Consider the following 17,516-nt stretch of genomic DNA (forward strand, 5'->3'; position numbering starts at 1 on the left):
TGCTGCATTCAGGCCAGACGGGAGCGTCGGATGTGGAAACTCTTGTGGCCCGGATGGAGTAATCAGACACTGGCCCGCGCTAGGCCCAAAGCGGCGCATAGTTGCGCATAGGCTGCGGGTGCTGGGCGGCTACCGAATAGTCGGAGAATTGGTCAGCGATTGATTGAGCAGCTTGAGCAGCTGGATAACTCTGTGTGTATAGCCTCAGTGTCTGCGTCCCTAGCCACGCGCGTAATACACGTCCGTGGACACTAGAGCAAGTCCAAGTAGGTGAGCAGCAGGGCGCTATACGCTCATCAGGCCTGGGGCGCCCGCGACGTTTTGCTGTGCTGAGGGTCGGTATTCTGCTCTGCTCTCTGCTCTGCTCTGCTCTGCGCTGCCCTATTGTCGCTGTGCTCTCCGGCTATCCGCCCGCCTACTTAAACGCGCAACGCCCGCCCACCTTAGTCAAAGCTGCGTAATCCACTTCCCGACCAACTGCATCATCACGTCCCCAGGTGAGCGACACCATCCCCAATCACAAATAATCATGCTGTCGCGACACTGCCTGCTTCGCGCCCAACTCGACACCGACATGCTGACTCGCCCGTCCATAGTTGGTCTTGCTGCTCCTGCTGCTCCTGCTGCCCTGCCCCCCCCATAGCCATAGCCATAGCCATAGCCACAGCTGCTTCAGCGTCGCGACGTCACCCACATCCCGCTCCACCAATTCCTGCCACTGCCACGCATCGCCCACAACCACCACAACCACCACCACAGCCACAGCCACAGCCACGGCCACACGACCAGCGCTGCTCTGCTCCCTCTCTCCCGTTGCGCATTGAATGAGTCCCACTCTGCACCATCCTTCGATCCGCACCGACACGGCCTCCATCATGCAGACATCGGCCGCTCAGGTAAGCTTTGCTGACGGTTTTTAGGCCTTTGCCCTGCTGACTCCCCACCCAGGACCCGTCCAAGCCTACCATCGAGATGAGTTAGTCACTCCCCGCATTCCGCCTCTCGTACAGCTGACTAACGCCCATCACCATCAAGGCTTAAGAGAACACTTACTCGCTGCTGGCGCTGGCCAGCCCGCCGTCCAGCCTCTGCCCCAGCACCCGACACATTCCCAACACCCACACCCTCCCAGCCAACCCCACGCCATTGACCCTGCCATTGGCGGCCCGACCTCGTACGACATGAGCGCCGGCGGCCCAGACGACGGCAACACCAGCGAGGGTCGCTCAAAGGGACGGAGAGAGCTGTCCACATCCAAGCGCGCTGCCCAGAATCGCGCTGCTCAGGTACGCCTGCGCAGTCCCCAGCCCGCCCTCGTGTCGCGCCATGCTAACTCGGACAGCGCGCATTCCGTCAGCGCAAGGAGGAGTACATCAAGCAGCTCAAAGACCAGGTCAAGGAGTTTGAGCAGCTATGCGAGCTCTATAAGACGCTCCAGACCGAGAACTACCAATTGCGCGACTACATCATCAACCTCCAATCCCGACTCCTCGAGACTCAGGGCGAGATCCCCCCTGCCCCGGCCGGTGTAGATCTCAACCGACCGCACGCCGAGCAGGCCAACATGCACCCCCAACCGCAACCACCCCAGACCCCACAACAGCCCGAGCAGCAGCAACAGCAGCAACAACCCGCGCAGAACAACAGCAACGGCGGCCTATCGGAGCGCCAGATTGGTGAGCTACAAATGGCTGCCCAAGCAGCCGCCGCCGCTCAACACAGCACGGCTGGCACCAAACACGCAAACGTCGATAATTCGTATGACTTCACAGAGAAGCGCCAAAAGGTCGACGAATCTCCTCAAGGTCAGCACTATCCGCTACCCCCTCCTTTGCTCCTCTATAACCCCAGCTCAATTGCTTATTAAGAGAGTAGCCACTCCGATCCATGGCTTACCAGCGTAGTAGGCTCGGGCGCATCTGCCGATTACGATGCATTCGTCAATGAGATGCACCACACCAAGCAGACATCATAGCCATCTTAATATGCGTGTCGCCCGATTTGTTTTCTTCGACTTTTTTATGATGTAATGCATAAGCCACGACGCTTGTCTACGCTCGGGCTAGCGGTGTAACATGACTGGCGTATGGAGTCTGGTGTCGTGCCATACTTTTCACCTTTTGCTTTCTCTTCTACCATTGCCGTCATACCAAAGCATTTCGTGTGGCTGTCGCAGTAGACTTTCCCACATCCTTCATCTGCCTAGTGGTGAGGCCGGGAACAACCAGAACTTCATCTTTCTCCGGGCAGCCTTCGTGCCGTCTGTTTTCCAGAATACTCTCGGTCACAAGTGTTTGTGAATCATGGACTTGATTCGGCAAGGAAACACTACAGGGCATGGCAACGGCCAAGCTTATACTTGTTGATACTTTAAGGTATCCAATGTTTAAATATTAGCTATTTAGTTGGTGGTAGTTTGTATGCATATTTGAGTAGCCGTTTACCAAATGGATGATGGACTGTGATTTATCCCCATCTCCTTACGCTTACATAATTATCTAGAGGGATGATAGTATACATGTATTTGGTACTCACATATAGATCAAGCTCAAACTAGTAACCCGTACACTGGATTATAAAGATTGGCGCCAACAATAAGGCGGACATGTAGACCATATGGTATGTACAATTCGAGACACCCAGACATGTTTTTTTTGGGGTACCGTTAATGATTCATCATACACGGTGGTATTTCTAGCTATAGGAGACACTACAACCAGCATCGTATAAACCATCCGATCAAAGTATATACACCAAAATCCCCCCCTTCCCCCTCTTTCTCTCGCTTCCTATACAAAACATTTACAAGCAAGTCCCCGGAATCGAATCAGTAGCATTCCTAATGGAACCCTGAAAGAAGCTTCCACCAGCACACTGCACCGCCTTGAAGAACGCCTTGGCCACAGCATCCGCGCCCTTTGCATTCGTATGCGTATGGTCACCGGCCACAAACAACGCATCCGTGCCTGCCTTTCCAAGCCCCTTGAACATATCCGCCGTATACTTGCCATGATCCACAAACGTAGCATTGCTCCCCAACGCCTTGGCCACATCCCTCGCATACCCGACAAACCTCCCTCCATCCCCATACTGAAAGCTACCGCTCTCCCACGGATTATTCGGTGTCTGCGAGCTCACAATCACCTTGGCACCCTTGGCGATGAACTTCTTGCCCGCCTCGGTCAAGTACCAATTGTAGGTCCGCACCTGGACTTTTTGGCCGTTGTACGTTGAATTGCAGATTTCGCTGCCGGTGCCCGGGCACACGCTGCGCCCGTTGTCGGAGCTGCTGAGGGAGCCGCCGTCGTTGTGCCCGAATTCCATGGTTACAATGTCGCCTGGTTGGATCAGGTTTGCGATTTCGTCAAAGCGGCCTTCGACGGTGTAGGAGCGCGAGGAGCGCCCGCCAATGGCTTTGTTGACCGAGGGGATGGTCAGGGTGTAGGATGTGAAGGCGCCCCAGCCTATTGTTTGGAGTTAGAGAGATGGATGGGGTATGAGGGGAGGGGGGAAACACAAACCGGTTATGACGTTATTTCCATTAGCCATTGTTGAGTCGCCGGCGAAATAAGCAGTTCGAGCGCGCTTGTTGAGCGTGTTGCTCGGTGCGGCTGCGACGGTTGCGACGAGCGCGATGGTGGAGATGAGGGTTGGTGTGTACATATTTTTTTAGCCTTTCTCTTCCTTTCTTTCTGTATTCCTTCTTTTTTTTATTTCTCTTCTCTTTACAATCTTCAGATACCCAGGATATGTACAATTGAAGGCAAACTCAAGAAGAAGAAGAAAATGGCTGAGTACAACCGTTTGGGGGAGGGGGGAAAGGGAACGTTTTATATATACACACACACCCATACGAGCGCCATCAACAACCCCCTCTCATCTAATATACACAAGTACCCATGAAACAGGCGCAAGGACGGACATAGCGTCCCCTTTCCCGCACGTTGTTTTTCCCCCAATTCTTCCGTGCAAATGACCGATGGTCTGGTATCTACCTAGTTCATAGTATATTACCCTTCCTGCCGCCACACACCCATACCTAACCTCCACACGGTCCCCCTTCCTGCTTACATGGGCTTACCTGCCGGAGAATCACTCTAGGTCTGAAACGCACCAGCGAGTGGTGCTAAGCTTTTTATTTTACCCTTTGCGCACCATGTCGTGCTTGCTGCAATTCCACCGCTTAGAAGCCTGCGACGGGAGGCGAGGTTGGCACGTGTGGGTGGGTGGGAGGGAGGGAGAGCTAGCTCCCCCGCTGCTTATCACTGGGGGAATTCTCCGAGGGTATGGAGACGGGGCGGGTTAGGTTGTGCGGTATGGTGGCATTACCGACCTTGAGAGAATGTCGCGGGCCGTGCGAGTGCGGCTCAGCTGAGAATCTTCTCCAAGTATAGTCTTACATTGGGGATCTGGAACATTATTGGATGTTGTACAGGTTGAATACCTCGTTGATTGTTTTGCGACTGGCGGTTGCATTGCGGAGATACTTTGCCCTTCTGCCCGTCCCGCTTGCGCTAGTGTATGGCGGGGCATCTCCACCCGAAGGATGGCACATCTACTTTATGTTATGCATTCGGTTTGCTGGATGTTTCTTGTGTTTGGAAACAGGTGGTCTTGCTTATTTGTGCGGGAAAATTGTCGAGTTTGGGGGTGGTTTGCGAGGGAAACGGTACCGATAGGGTTAGATCTGTTTTGCATGACCTTCTATTCGGTAGTAAGGCTGATGCAATTGCGACGAGGAATAGGGAGCTATATTTGGCTGTTTTGCGGGTAGGTTGTTGCTGTCATGCCATAGTAAACTTTAATGTAGCCGCTGAGTGTTAGACGGGTGGGTAGGATGATAGGCAGGCCTGGTGCGCATCAGTGCGCTTGAGTTTCTACAAGGGGTATGTCACTGCCCTGGACAGCCCTGGACAGTCTGCTTGAGAGCCACAGAGTTTAAGCTGACTCTACCTGTACTTCTCTCTAAAAAAGACTGAGACTTTTATCTATTCTTCTTGATATACTGTCTTACATATTATTGCAGTAGACCTAGAAAAAGGTGAAAGCTGCGAAAAGAGCGAGAAGAACGGTAAACAGAGAAGTTGAGCGAGCCCCGACCAACTCGTAGCTGTTCAAAGGTTATGAGTATCGTGTGATTATATGTTACATCCTGGCTGATTGGTACACGGCCAGTGACTAACTGCCGGATAGCTGTTCAAGACGATTGACACGTAGCTGTAGTCTGATCAGATATTGAAGTGACTGACGTGAGAACATGTCAGATTGACCAACTCGAATCAATGCTTATGGAATACAGTCAGGCGATACAAAGGCACTCTGAATCTCGTTCCAAGAAAAGCACCATCTCCGAGCAAAACCAGTTCATTTGATATACCCCCCCTAGTTTTTTACTGCATCTGTCGTACTTTGAGGTCTCAAGAAAAATGCCTCTCGATAATACCTTGCTTCCTCAATGCTTTCCAAAATATCCTGTCGCGCTTCATGCAGCATCTTTTTCCTTGGAATCTTCGCCAGTGTCTCTTTCGGGGCCCATCTGCGTGCAGCTTCCTTGATGCTACTGACATCCAGAATTCGGTAGTGAAGATGATCGACTACAATATGATAGGGCTGCTTGACAAGAAAACCCTTGTCGGCGTGCACAGAGTTACCCGCAAGGAGAGCTGTGCGACGTTCGGGTACGTATTTCTTGACATAATTGAGCAGACCCTCAGCAGCTTCCTCTGCAGTGGTGGTAGAGTCAATGCAAGCCTGCGTCAGCCCTGAATCCCCATGATGGCTGGTGCACCATTCTCCCATGCGATCAAGCTGCTCCTTGTCGTGATGAATGATTGCTTCAAAGCCTGTGTCATCCAAGATATTGAGGTCCGCATCAGTGACAAATGCGGCAAATGACATAATGGTGTCATTGTTGGTGTCCAGGCCGGTCATCTAGCAGGGTCAATGAAAATGATTTGAAAACCTCATCGTAAGCATACCTCACAGTCTATCCAGACCAGAGGAGCTTTCGATACTGAAGCCATTGCGACGTGTGCGTGTGGACTGGAGACGGTTGATGGAGGGGAAGTAATAGAATGAACGAGTTGGGATAGTGGCTTGGCGCGGTTAATGGGCAGTCGCGTCGCGTGCACGGTGGCCGTTAGCGCGTCGCTCCTGCGTTCTACCTGTTGTCCCGCCATTCAAACACGCCCACAAACCCATCCCATACCCAATTCCTTCTCTTCGCTTGTTTGCTCACATACTTAATCGTTGTAATACACCATGCCACGAGCAGCCAAGAAGACGGGCGCTGCCCTCCTGGCAGAATTGCGGGCCAATCGTGCCGCTGGCAAGACGCGCATGTCCACATATGAGGTTGCCGAAGAAGAGCAATTATACGACGAGGTCGATGAAGAGGGATACAAGAAGATTGTGCGGGGTAGATTGGATGAGGACGACTTTGTGGTTGGCGATGAGGGTGAGGGATATGTCGACGACGGCAGAGAAGAGTGGGACGATGATCAGGGTCGATACCGCTATGCTGGGACTGAGAGCGAGGAAGAAGACGACCGACCCGCCAAGGGGAAAGCAGGTATACTTTAGCACCCGATGGCTTTCTTGCAGAACTAATACGTAGTAGCCAAGCGTAAACGCGAAGAAGACGAAGAAAAGCGGAAGAAGATTGACAATGGCATCAGCAAGTACTTCAGTGCAAAGAATGCTGCCATGGCACCAAAATCCAAGGTAGACCATCCATACGATTCGTATGGCTTTTCGAGGGCTGACATCTCCAGCCTATCGCTACTGCTGCAGACAAAGACTTTATGGATGATCTGTTGGGTGAGATAGATACGAACCCTACCCTTACCTCTACGATCCGAACACGACCCATCAAATCCGAAGCAAGACGCAAAACTCGCGTACTGTCACCTCCTATATCTGAGAGCCGTCCAGCAGCAACGAAGCGACGGACGAACGACTCGGAAAATCACATGCCAGGTACACCGCCAGCAGAAGCTGCAGAGGCAGACGATGACGGCCTTCCCATATTCGACGACGACGTTCCTATGAGCGACCATCCACTACAATCATCCCCCGTCGCAAAGGCCGTCGAGCGGAGAACACAGCCTGGAGTTAAAATTGAGGAAGAAGAAGACGACCTCATGGAGATCTCCGAGCCTACAGGCCAGCTCGGCGCTCCCATTGCCAGCGTCAACATGGCCGGCCGGCGTCCAATAGCAAAGATCAAACAGGAAAACATTCCTACACCTGCTGGGTCTTCGCCTGCTAAACCGTCTGCAACAAACATCGATGCTTCTTCTTGGAATGACGTCACAAGTAACCTCAATGTCATGAGCAGTCCTGCTCCTCAAACTGCAGGAGCCGGTAAATTGCAGCCACAAGATGCTCTAGAAGATGATGGTAGTTTGCGCATGTTCTGGATTGACTACACTGAATTGAACGGCAGCTTGTGCTTATTCGGCAAAGTTAAGGATCGGAAGTCGGGCAACTATGTCAGTTGCTTCCTGAAAATCGACAACATCCTACGAAAGCTGTATTTCTTGCCCAGGGAATACCGTCAAGTCAGAGGGGTAACTACTGATGAAGAGATTGAGTTAAGTGATGTGTCGGATGAGGTGGATTCGATTATGAGCAAGCACCGGGTGAACCTGTACAAGATCAAGCCATGTACAAGAAAGTACGCTTTCGAGTTGGCTGATATTCCTAAAGAGGCAGACTACCTTAAACTTCTTTATGGCTACGACAAGATGCCTCTGTCTACCGATTTGACAGGAGAGACGTTCTCGCACGTCTTTGGAACCAACACATCCCTTTTCGAGCAGTTCGTTCTATGGAAAAACATCATGGGACCATGCTGGCTAAAGATTGATGCGCCTGACTTCGGCCCAGTTGCGAATGCTTCCTGGTGCAAGCTCGAAGCTCAAGTTGTCAAGCCCAACAACATTACAGTCTTGAGTGCTTCGGACAACCTCGATGCGCCTCCCATGACACTTATGAGTCTTTCTCTTCGAACCACGTTCAATGCCAAGGACAACAAACAGGAGATCCTGATGGCCAGCGCCATGATCTACGACAACTTCTCGTTGACCGACACAACGCCCGTAGACCAGATGCAATGCAAAAGCTTCACCATCATGCGGCCGAACGGACCTGCTTTCCCCATCGGCTTTCAGGGCGAAGTCGAGAAGATCAAGGGCAACATGTACCTCAAGAAGACTGAGCAAGAACTTCTTAGTCTCTTGATGGCCATGTTTCAACGGCACGACCCTGATGTCCTTGTCGGCCATCGTCTGGACGATGTGGATTACAGTGTTCTGCTGAATCGTCTGCGCGAAAAGAAAACACCTGGATGGCACCGCATTGGACGCCTCAAGAGGAGTGACTGGCCCAAGACCATGGGTAAAGGCGGAGCCAGCTTCTTCGCTGAAAAGCAGTTGGCTTCTGGCCGCTTGCTATGTGATTTGGCTAATGACATGGGAAAGTCTCTCATGCCCAAGTGTCAATCATGGAGTCTGGAAGAGATGTGTCAGCTCGGTCTCAACAAGAAACGTGAAGAGCTCGACAATGAGGCCGCTCTGAAGACTTGGGCAACAACAAAAGATGGCCTTCTGAATTATGTCAAGCACTGCCAGGCTGACGCCTACTTCATCGCTGCCATAGCGATCAAGGTGCAGATGCTTCCCCTCTCCAAGGTCCTGACCAACTTGGCTGGTAATTCTTGGGCTCGAACGCTAAGTGGGACTCGCGCCGAACGCAACGAGTACATTTTGCTCCACGAATTTTACAGAAACAAGTACATCTGCCCGGACAAGCAGTGGGGTAAGAGCAAAGTCAAGGCAGAGGACGAGGCGGCTGAGGGAGAAGAAGGTGCAGATGCCAAGAAGAAGGACAAGTACAAAGGTGGTCTCGTCTTCGAGCCTGAAAAAGGTCTCTATGACAAGTTCATCCTGGTCATGGACTTCAACTCCCTTTATCCTAGTATTATTCAGGAGTACAACATTTGCTTCACGACAGTTGAGCGATCTGATATCTCGGAAGATGATGACAAGGTACCCGAAGTTCCTTCAGACCAAGACCAGGGTATCTTACCGCGCCTTATCGCTACGCTTGTTTCTCGACGTCGGGAGGTAAAGAAGCTCATGAAGGCCAAAGATGCCACTCCGGATCAGCTGGCCACCTGGGATATCAAGCAAATGGCCCTGAAGCTCACTGCCAACTCTATGTACGGATGTTTGGGTTACACTAAGTCTCGTTTCTACGCCCGGCCGCTCGCAATGCTCACCACATACAAGGGTCGAGAGATTCTGCGAAAGACCAAGGAAATGGCCGAGGAGAAGGCGCTTCGTGTCATTTACGGTGATACCGACTCGGTGATGATCAACACTAACGTCGACAACATCCAGGATGCGATCAAACTGGGTAATGAGTTCAAGAAAGAGGTCAACGACAGTTACAGGCTGTTGGAGATTGACATTGATAACGTCTTCCGCCGAATTTTGCTGCACGCAAAGAAGAAGTACGCTGCCATTAACATGGTGCCTGTGGATGGCAAGTACATCGAGAAACTGGAAGTCAAGGGTCTCGACATGAGGCGCAGAGAATACTGCGCTCTCTCCAAAGAAACTTCGACGTGAGTTTTAGCAGTCATTATTAATCACTGCGCATAGCTAACAGATCATAGGGAGCTACTCAATTTCCTTCTTAGTGGTGAGGACCCTGAAGTAGTCGTCGAGAATATTCATAATCACCTCCGAGAGCTCAGCAAGCAAATGCGCGAGTACGCCATTCCTGCTCGCAAGTACACCATCTACACGCAGCTCGGAAAGAACCCGAAGGAATATCCCAACGGCAACTCCATGCCCTCGGTGCAAGTCGCTCTGCGTCTCATGGCCAAGGGCAAACACGTCAAAGCAAAGGATGTCATGAGCTTCATCATCACTGGAGACTCTTCCGGATCTGCTGAGAATGCAGCCAAAAACGCCTACCCAGTCGATGAAGTCCTGAAGCCTGACAGCGGACTGAAGCCAGATATCGACTACTACCTCCACAAACAGATTTTGCCACCGGTCGAGCGTCTATGTGCGCCCATTAGCGGAACAAACATCACGCTTCTTGCCGCCTGTCTTGGACTGGATACCTCTAAATATCGTGTCAGCACAGTTTCTGGAGGTGCACAACAAGAGACCGAGATTCACCCTCTGGAGTCACAGATCCCAGACTCCGTACGCTTCCAATCCTGCTCGCCGCTTTGGCTACGCTGCCGAACCTGCACAACTGTCTTTCCCTTCCAGGGTCTCTCACCGACTTCACCAACTACGGCGTCGTTGCAAACAATTTCTCACAGCGGAATTCAGTGCCCTGCTGAAGGTTGCGGTATGACCTTACAAAACATCAGTGTAGTAGCACAGCTGGAGTCTGCAATTCGCCAGGTCGTCGCCTCTTACTATGCGGGATACGTTCTCTGCGATGACCCACAATGTTCGAACCGCACACGCAGCATCTCTGTCTATGGCCACCGATGCTTGGGTCCCAAGGGTCTCGCTCGGGATTGCTTAGGCAAAATGACTTACGAGATCAAAGAACGCGATGTGTGGAATCAGCTTCTATACTATCAGTCTCTGTTCGACGTTGATCGTGCGGGCAAGATGGATGGCGGTATCAAATCGGAGGATATGGAGAGAAGAGAGAAGATCAAAGTGTTGGCCGAAGTTAACAGGGAGAGATTTGATACGCTGAAGGGTGTTGTTGAGAAATGGTTGGAAAAGAACGGAAGGCAATGGGTACAGATGGATAGCTTGTTTTCCTTTGTGCCCAAGGCATGATGAACGGGTTTGATGTATGCTTGGATACCAACAGCTGTTTTCATAAGCATTCTAGATGATGAGGTTTGCACATGGTAGGATTTTAGCACGTTACGATTTCGCTTAGTTGCATAGTTTGCACTTGGTCAGTCAACAAGTTTTACAATCGCGACATTCAACTTGTTTTGCCTTCCTTATGTGAGCATACGTGCATATTTGGGGATAATGATATTAAAAATTATGTGGCTCGTTTATTGCTGACGAGTAGATACTGTCCGAGCGAGCCTCTCCCTCAAGAACTATTGCGTTTATACAGTAGCGATGCCTCTGGGAACAGCATCATTGTACGAGGTCGTCCTCCCTCCGCTTTTTAAAGCCATTTGACATGCCTCGTGGAAGATGATGATGAAGCGGTGGATGTCGTGGAAGGAGTTGTATAGTGGTGCTGGCGCAACTCTGAGCACATCAGGCTTGCGCTCGTCCACTACTACACCGCGTTCCTCGATGTAGTGCTGAACTTTGTCTAGCAAACCTGGGTTGAGGAGCACACTGAGTTGTGCGCCGCGCTCCATGGGATTCACGGGTGTGATGATTTTGTACGGTGGTTCGCCATTTGGGTATTTGAGGAGCCGGGCTTCGAGGTACGCGGTCAGCCTGAGACTACGTTCTCGTAGGGCTTCCATATCGGTGAGGGCGAAGACGTCTAAGCTCGCCATCACGGAGGTCATGTCGAGTGCGCTTGGGTTGCTCAGTTGGAAGCCGCTGGCGCCGGGGATGGGGACGAATTGGTTGTCCATGTGGAATCTGCTGCTCTTGTCGCTTCCCCACCACCCACTCAAGCGTGGGCGGTATGATAGTTGCGCACCGTTTTCTGATGTGCTACCTGTGCCGTTTGTTCGGGGTGTAGGGGCTCTTTCTACCTTACTGTGTCTTTCGTGAACAAAGAGTCCGCCAATGGTGCCCGGGCCACCATTCATGTATTTGTAGTTACACCATGCTGCAAAGTCGACGTTCCAGTCATGCAGCTTCAATGGTACGTTTCCTATTGCATGCGCCAAGTCCCAGCCTACTGTTATGCCCAATGATCGACAGTGACGCGTTATCAACTCGATGTCGAAGAATTGACCGGAGTAGAATTGGATGCCGGGTAGAAGGACGAGGGCAGTACTTGGGGCGTGGTGTGAAATTACGGAGAGGATGTGTTCGCTTGAGAGGTAGGGCGAGGAGGATGATGGTGGATCGATGGTGATTAAAGCGGAGGGATCAAGGTTGTTGTGTGCGATTTGCGAGAGAGCAGCATACTATCGGGTTGTCAGTCACTGGTGCACCCTAAATTACAGTTGGGTAGCATACATGGTCGCTAGGGAATGCCTTGCCCTCGATGATAATCTTCCACCTATCCTTGGTCGGACGGTAAAAACTAGCCATCAAAAGGTGCAGGTTCGCAGTCAGTGTCTCCATGACGACGACTTCACTGGGATGCGCCCCGACAATTTTTGCTGTCTGGTTTTTGGCTGCATCGTCAATGTGTAGCCATGGCGGAAGGCCTCCTTCGTAATTGGTAAAATGTCCGAAGACGCCCTTTGAAGCCCAAGTGTCGAGATAACGGTTGACGTACTCTTTTGTTCTTCGCGGTTGAAGCCCAAGAGAGTTTCCGCAAAAGTATATGGATTCCTCGTTGTCGTCTGATTGCGCACTTGGATTTTTTTCTTTCCGCTGGAATCCATAATTGCGGTTCCTCAGATCGCCCTTGGTGGGTATGACGAACTCATTCCTCAGCTTACTCAATCCGTCCTTCTCATCTTCACGTCGCGCAAACTGCTCGGCGCGAAGTTCGGGCTCCGGTATCGCTAGGTAAGGGTTGTGACCGTAAGGCATTGTCGCGAGGGACAAAGGAGGCAGTCAGTGTCAGCGCTATGCTGAGTCACGGTGCATGAGGTACCAAAGTCACAGATCAGAAAGTCTGCTGAATGGGATTATTTAAGTAAGCATCAGGCGCGATAAGTAAATAGCTCGAACGGGTAGGGCTGTAACAACCCGGTGGCTCACCCGATGGATGGTGGCGGTGGCACAAGGTGGGGGTAGTTTCATGACTAAGCGGTCCAGAACCGTGAGGCAGCAATCAACATTGATTGGTGCTGGAAATTGTGACATCCCTAGCTATGACCTCAGATCTTCGATCCCTCCACCTCGGACCTCTTCTCGGACTACTTCGATATCGCAACAATGGCATCCCCATCTACCATGTGTGTGTCATGCTGGCGCGCAGCGAGACGGACTGTTACACCAAAAGTAACTGCACCTACAACAATCGTATCACAGTATGTGAGGGCGCATAGCAGGATCGCCGCCTCGCGCGCCACTCCGCAGTCGCTATATCTCGACTTCCTTGCACCTTCCGCCCTACGGTGGAAAGCCTCAAGACGTATTCCAGCACACAATTCAGCCTTTGTACAGCCACCAAGCATATCACGACGAGCTCTCGCCACATCATCTGATGCCTCGACCGCAAAACCTGCCCATGTAATCCAGAATCCACGAACCGACGACTCGGGCAACCCAATGTTGATTTCCATTGCACCACGCGCATCGAACCGCCTTTATAAGATATCCACAGGCGATAATAATCCAAACCTTGCGCTGCGTGTGACCATTGAGAGCGGTGGTTGCCATGGTTTCCAATATCTCATGGACCTAACGGACTTATCCAAGAATCCACCTACCGAGGAAGATACTGTGTTCGAAGGGGAGAAGGGAGAGAAGGTTGTCATCGATGAGTCGAGCCTAGAGTTGCTGAGTGGGAGCACAGTGGATTACACAATGGAATTGATAGGTAGCCAGTTCAAGATAACAGGCATACCGGGGGCAACGAGTAGTTGTGGCTGTGGGACGAGCTTTGATATTAAGATATGAACGCATTGGGGAAGGGTTTTCCTGTTCCGCACCTCGGCCGAACACCTAACTGATAATGGCCAGTTTTCATTGCTGTTACTATCTGTGGTCATACAAGGAACTGTTTACACGTTTTTGTTCTGTAACCACTCACGGCTTTTTCCTGGTTACCCTTCAAAGTACTACCGTCAAGCCCTATCTCAACTCGCCTGTTCTCAGACCCTCTCAACAATTGTGCACACCCGACTGTCTTTTGGGACGCTCTGACGGCTGGAGCTCAAATTGAAACTTGCTGTGACCCCTTTCCTTTGTTTTTGTTGAGCGATTAATCTGAGTTTTGACCCTTGTGTCCAAGCTCGGTGTCTCCACTCTCACATGATATGGGTTTCTAACTCTTTTTCTATTTGTCCACTAAAACTCGGAATACTTCACCGGCTAAAGACAATGCGGATCGACACAGGTCGTATATCCATGCGCAATCAACACAAGGAGCGGATGTCAGTCGGAAGTGCGCCATTCAGGATCGGAACCTCAGAATCATGATTACTACGACATGTTATTATAAAATAGGGCATTATGGAAAGGTTCGTGAACCACGAAGGGAACTACATAATAACAAAAGAAACCTAAGTTCCAAGAGATATTCTCCGCTAACCGGTGCTTATGCAGGGGCAAGTCCTTCAGCATGGAAACAATGGTTTACTCGGGCACTTTGGGATGGAGTTGGTAGGCTGAGAGGCAATCCCGGCCCTCTGATATTCAAAAAAGGGGGCCATGAAAAGTTTTTTCTTTTGATTTTCGGATGAACCAGATCCTCGGTTGTGCACTGGCTTCTGGGAACCCTAAACTTTCCGGAGAGTGAATTACTATAATCATTTCAGAACATCTAACCGCACCGTCGAGCGAGTATGCTCTTCAGATATATATATATATATATGCAGTAGGCCAACCCCAAAGTAACTCAAGACTATGTTAACACAAAGTATGAGTGATATGGTAGCCATTTCAGCTATACTCATTAGTCATTGTGGAATCCTGATTCCGCTGAGGATCAAACTCAAATTGTATGCAGGTATTGAGCGCATGCAGGCTGCAGACTCGAAAAGCAATGTACTGACCGGCAGCGTGCATATTGCATACGGGAAGGGGTGGTACGGGCCGGGTCCTGTAGCCTAACGAGCACCAGCGCCCGAAGCCCCTTCTCGAATGTTCAAAGCCCAACCATACGTACACAGTCTAGATCTACACTAGGAATTTCTTGTTCATCATCTGAGGAAGAGTATTTTTCGTTGAATACTTTCGGCAACTTATCAAAACTACCTGGCTACAGATACCGACACAAGCGCGCCGCTGCTTCGCCAGTAAACGCTGACAGTGATTCCAATATTAAGACCAACATACGCATTTCGCTTGATAATACGTGAGTAAAAGATTTTGGGTGCCCAGAACCTGTTAGCCACGTAGCAGAATGAACTTGCGTATGAAACAGGCCTGGGATCATACGATACCCCGCACCAGTGTTCGCGAGCGAACCATATCGTCGGGTACTACTATGGCATTAAACCGCATTTGAAAACGCCCCATGGGGTTCACCTGATGCAATCGACACGCTACGTCTACCTATCCGCGCTTGCGTCTTTCTGGAACACTGGGGGTGCATAAACAACTCTAAGCGAATGCTTGAGGCAACAGATTTACTAACAATAACATCCGCCATCAGAAGGACATAACATGTTGCCATTAAATCGCCAGTTCCAGTCTCTACTCTAATCTACAGAGTATAGAACTCTAAAGTAAACTGCCTTTGTAGGTCCTCATCAACCAACATGGCTTATGCCAAGTTAAATTTGAGCTGATGTTAGCCAAGCATGCTATCGAGCGACGTGCATAAAAACAAAACCCCTCGCTTACTACGCAATAAGGTCAACGAATCTAGAGAAGAAAGGAAAAAGCATACAAATCGATGCTGCCCCAAAAGCCAAATGTCCATATTCCGTTAGCGTTCATGACTAGGCAGCGCCCCTGAGCGCACAGGAGCCTGCGCAGCCACGAGGCATCAAGTCCTGATTGGAGTAGTCGTCAATGATATCTGCGCAGTAGCCTAGCTACTGGGATATACAAAAAAGCAGTTTTGTGCCGCCCGGACATGAAGCTGACGTTGCCAGCTTGGAAAGAGACGGGGTTCTGTTACGTTGGTGTGGCGGGCAGGCCACCCAGCAGCTGAGGTTTTTGCTATTTCGTAGACGACCCAACGGCCGAACGGGCCCGATGAGTATCTTGTACTTTGTTGCTCAGGGTGATGGAAGTAGAAAAACACACAGAGAAGGGAGGTGTTGGCTATAAGGAAAGCGTCTTCGCACTTATGGTGTTGACCTGCAGCATTGTTTTCGAAGTACTACACTTTTTCGACAATTGGACCTGTATCCGTATCCTTCGATTCGGCAATCTTTTATCTATAGAGTATCGCGCAACTCTTATACAAAGATCTTAGAAGATACTCGACGGTCTCCAACTTGGTTTCAGACTACGCACCATCTCATTTAAACTACCCGTCACCCACCAATATGAATCTCGGCTCATGGGAGGGCATATCTACGATATCTATCGTTTTTGTTGCAATCGGTGGTGTGGTGGCCGTTCTCAGCCTCATAATTCTCGCCGCTACCATTATGGATATTCCAAACCGCAGGAGGCGGCAACACGACAAGGAAACGTTTTCGTCAGAAGAGATGGAAAGGGACAGCATGGATTTCGAACTCTTGGAGAAGGATATTATCGAGGTTACTGTGACAAGGATGCCAAGTACATCGCAGAGTAACCCATCTCAAGGCACATATGCTCCACGAATGCCGTCAATGCCGGGTCAGTCTGAAACATGTTCGAAATTGGTACCATTGCAGCTGACTTGAGAAGTGTGCGAGTGGTTTACAAGGGATCGATCCGTCACAAAATCGTCGTAATCGACCTGATTGCCAGCGTCTCTACATTCGATATCGATGGTCTCATACGGTGTCACTTGAGCGCCTCGCCTTGGTTGCTGTCAGACGGAGTTAGTCCGATTCGTAACAGCGAGGTTGCGATTCCGTTCTATATTCGACCGGACTCCGCAATCAGCGCTTCGATACCCTCTCGTGGCTTGGAGATCGGAGCTAGGTGTTATGGCCGATATGTAGTACAATTTCGCTTATGGATCCGCATCCTTCCCGTCCGTCTGTTGTTATTCGTCCAAAAGTCAGTTGAGTTACATACTAAGCACAATCCGATTTCGGCTCGAGTTTCTTGCTGCCTTGTGGCTATGCGTGCGTTCTTCGTCCGTGGCAGCCCACATGCGTGTACCAAGCCCCACTCGGGAACATTGAAGCAGCATACTTTACATCAGTCAGCAGCTTTGATGACTAGTTACATGATCAATCGGATGCTAAAACCAAAAGGCTCTTACATCAGCAGTAATATGTCTGCCTTGTACTACTCAAAGCCACCATTGCGGAGCATTCATCCGCCTTAGCATACGCGCTATTCTGGCTAACCCCCTGAGCTATTACCAATGTTTCTAAGATCGTCAGCAAACGCCCTGCTTCTTAAGAGCGAGGGTTGGTGATAGGCAACCTACATGTTAGGCAAGAAGCGCTTGATTAGGGTATAGTACTTTTCGCTCCGCGCAATGGTACTACTGAATCCCGCTAAATCCGTTGGCACCGTTGACAAAGGTATCCACCATCGAATTCAGCCGCGTGTCGTGGAAATGTGATGCGGTACGGTCACATTTCGTCTGCATGTAAATCAGCAGGGAAACTAGGTTCGACATATATAAAGGTCGTTGGG

General features: G+C 50.6%; 6 protein-coding genes across 6 annotated transcripts; 4 read left to right on the plus strand and 2 right to left on the minus strand.

Annotated features, from left to right (window-relative positions):
- Positions 1–875: 875 nt before the first annotated feature.
- COCMIDRAFT_33369 (uncharacterized protein) lies at positions 876–1,975 on the plus strand (the record flags this gene model as incomplete). Its single annotated transcript, XM_007686010.1, has 5 exons — positions 876–896; positions 949–976; positions 1,036–1,286; positions 1,343–1,805; positions 1,869–1,975. The coding sequence occupies 5 exons, from the start codon at positions 876–878 to the stop codon at positions 1,973–1,975; spliced, it is 870 nt and encodes a 289-aa protein (XP_007684200.1).
- Positions 1,976–2,802: 827 nt separating this feature from the next.
- COCMIDRAFT_85132 (carbohydrate esterase family 12 protein) lies at positions 2,803–3,663 on the minus strand (the record flags this gene model as incomplete). The annotated part of the gene is made up of 2 exons (XM_007686067.1): positions 2,803–3,464; positions 3,522–3,663. 2 exons carry the CDS (start codon positions 3,661–3,663, stop codon positions 2,803–2,805), a joined length of 804 nt encoding a protein of 267 aa, XP_007684257.1.
- Positions 3,664–11,110: 7,447 nt separating this feature from the next.
- On the minus strand, positions 11,111–12,680 carry COCMIDRAFT_1969 (uncharacterized protein; the record flags this gene model as incomplete). Its single annotated transcript, XM_007685970.1, has 2 exons — positions 11,111–12,103; positions 12,156–12,680. 2 exons carry the CDS (start codon positions 12,678–12,680, stop codon positions 11,111–11,113), a joined length of 1,518 nt encoding a protein of 505 aa, XP_007684160.1.
- Positions 12,681–13,028: 348 nt separating this feature from the next.
- Positions 13,029–13,715, plus strand: COCMIDRAFT_23094 (uncharacterized protein; the record flags this gene model as incomplete). Its single annotated transcript, XM_007685982.1, has 1 exon — positions 13,029–13,715. One exon carries the CDS (start codon positions 13,029–13,031, stop codon positions 13,713–13,715), a length of 687 nt encoding a protein of 228 aa, XP_007684172.1.
- A 963-nt stretch (positions 13,716–14,678) lies between these two features.
- On the plus strand, positions 14,679–14,870 carry COCMIDRAFT_85188 (uncharacterized protein; the record flags this gene model as incomplete). The annotated part of the gene is made up of 1 exon (XM_007686068.1): positions 14,679–14,870. One exon carries the CDS (start codon positions 14,679–14,681, stop codon positions 14,868–14,870), a length of 192 nt encoding a protein of 63 aa, XP_007684258.1.
- A 1,388-nt stretch (positions 14,871–16,258) lies between these two features.
- Positions 16,259–16,654, plus strand: COCMIDRAFT_84987 (uncharacterized protein; the record flags this gene model as incomplete). The annotated part of the gene is made up of 2 exons (XM_007686069.1): positions 16,259–16,556; positions 16,605–16,654. The coding sequence occupies 2 exons, from the start codon at positions 16,259–16,261 to the stop codon at positions 16,652–16,654; spliced, it is 348 nt and encodes a 115-aa protein (XP_007684259.1).
- Positions 16,655–17,516: the final 862 nt, after the last annotated feature.

The sequence above is a fragment of the Bipolaris oryzae genome (assembly GCF_000523455.1).
Source record: "Bipolaris oryzae ATCC 44560 unplaced genomic scaffold scaffold_15, whole genome shotgun sequence".
NCBI classification, from domain to species: domain Eukaryota; kingdom Fungi; phylum Ascomycota; class Dothideomycetes; order Pleosporales; family Pleosporaceae; genus Bipolaris; species Bipolaris oryzae.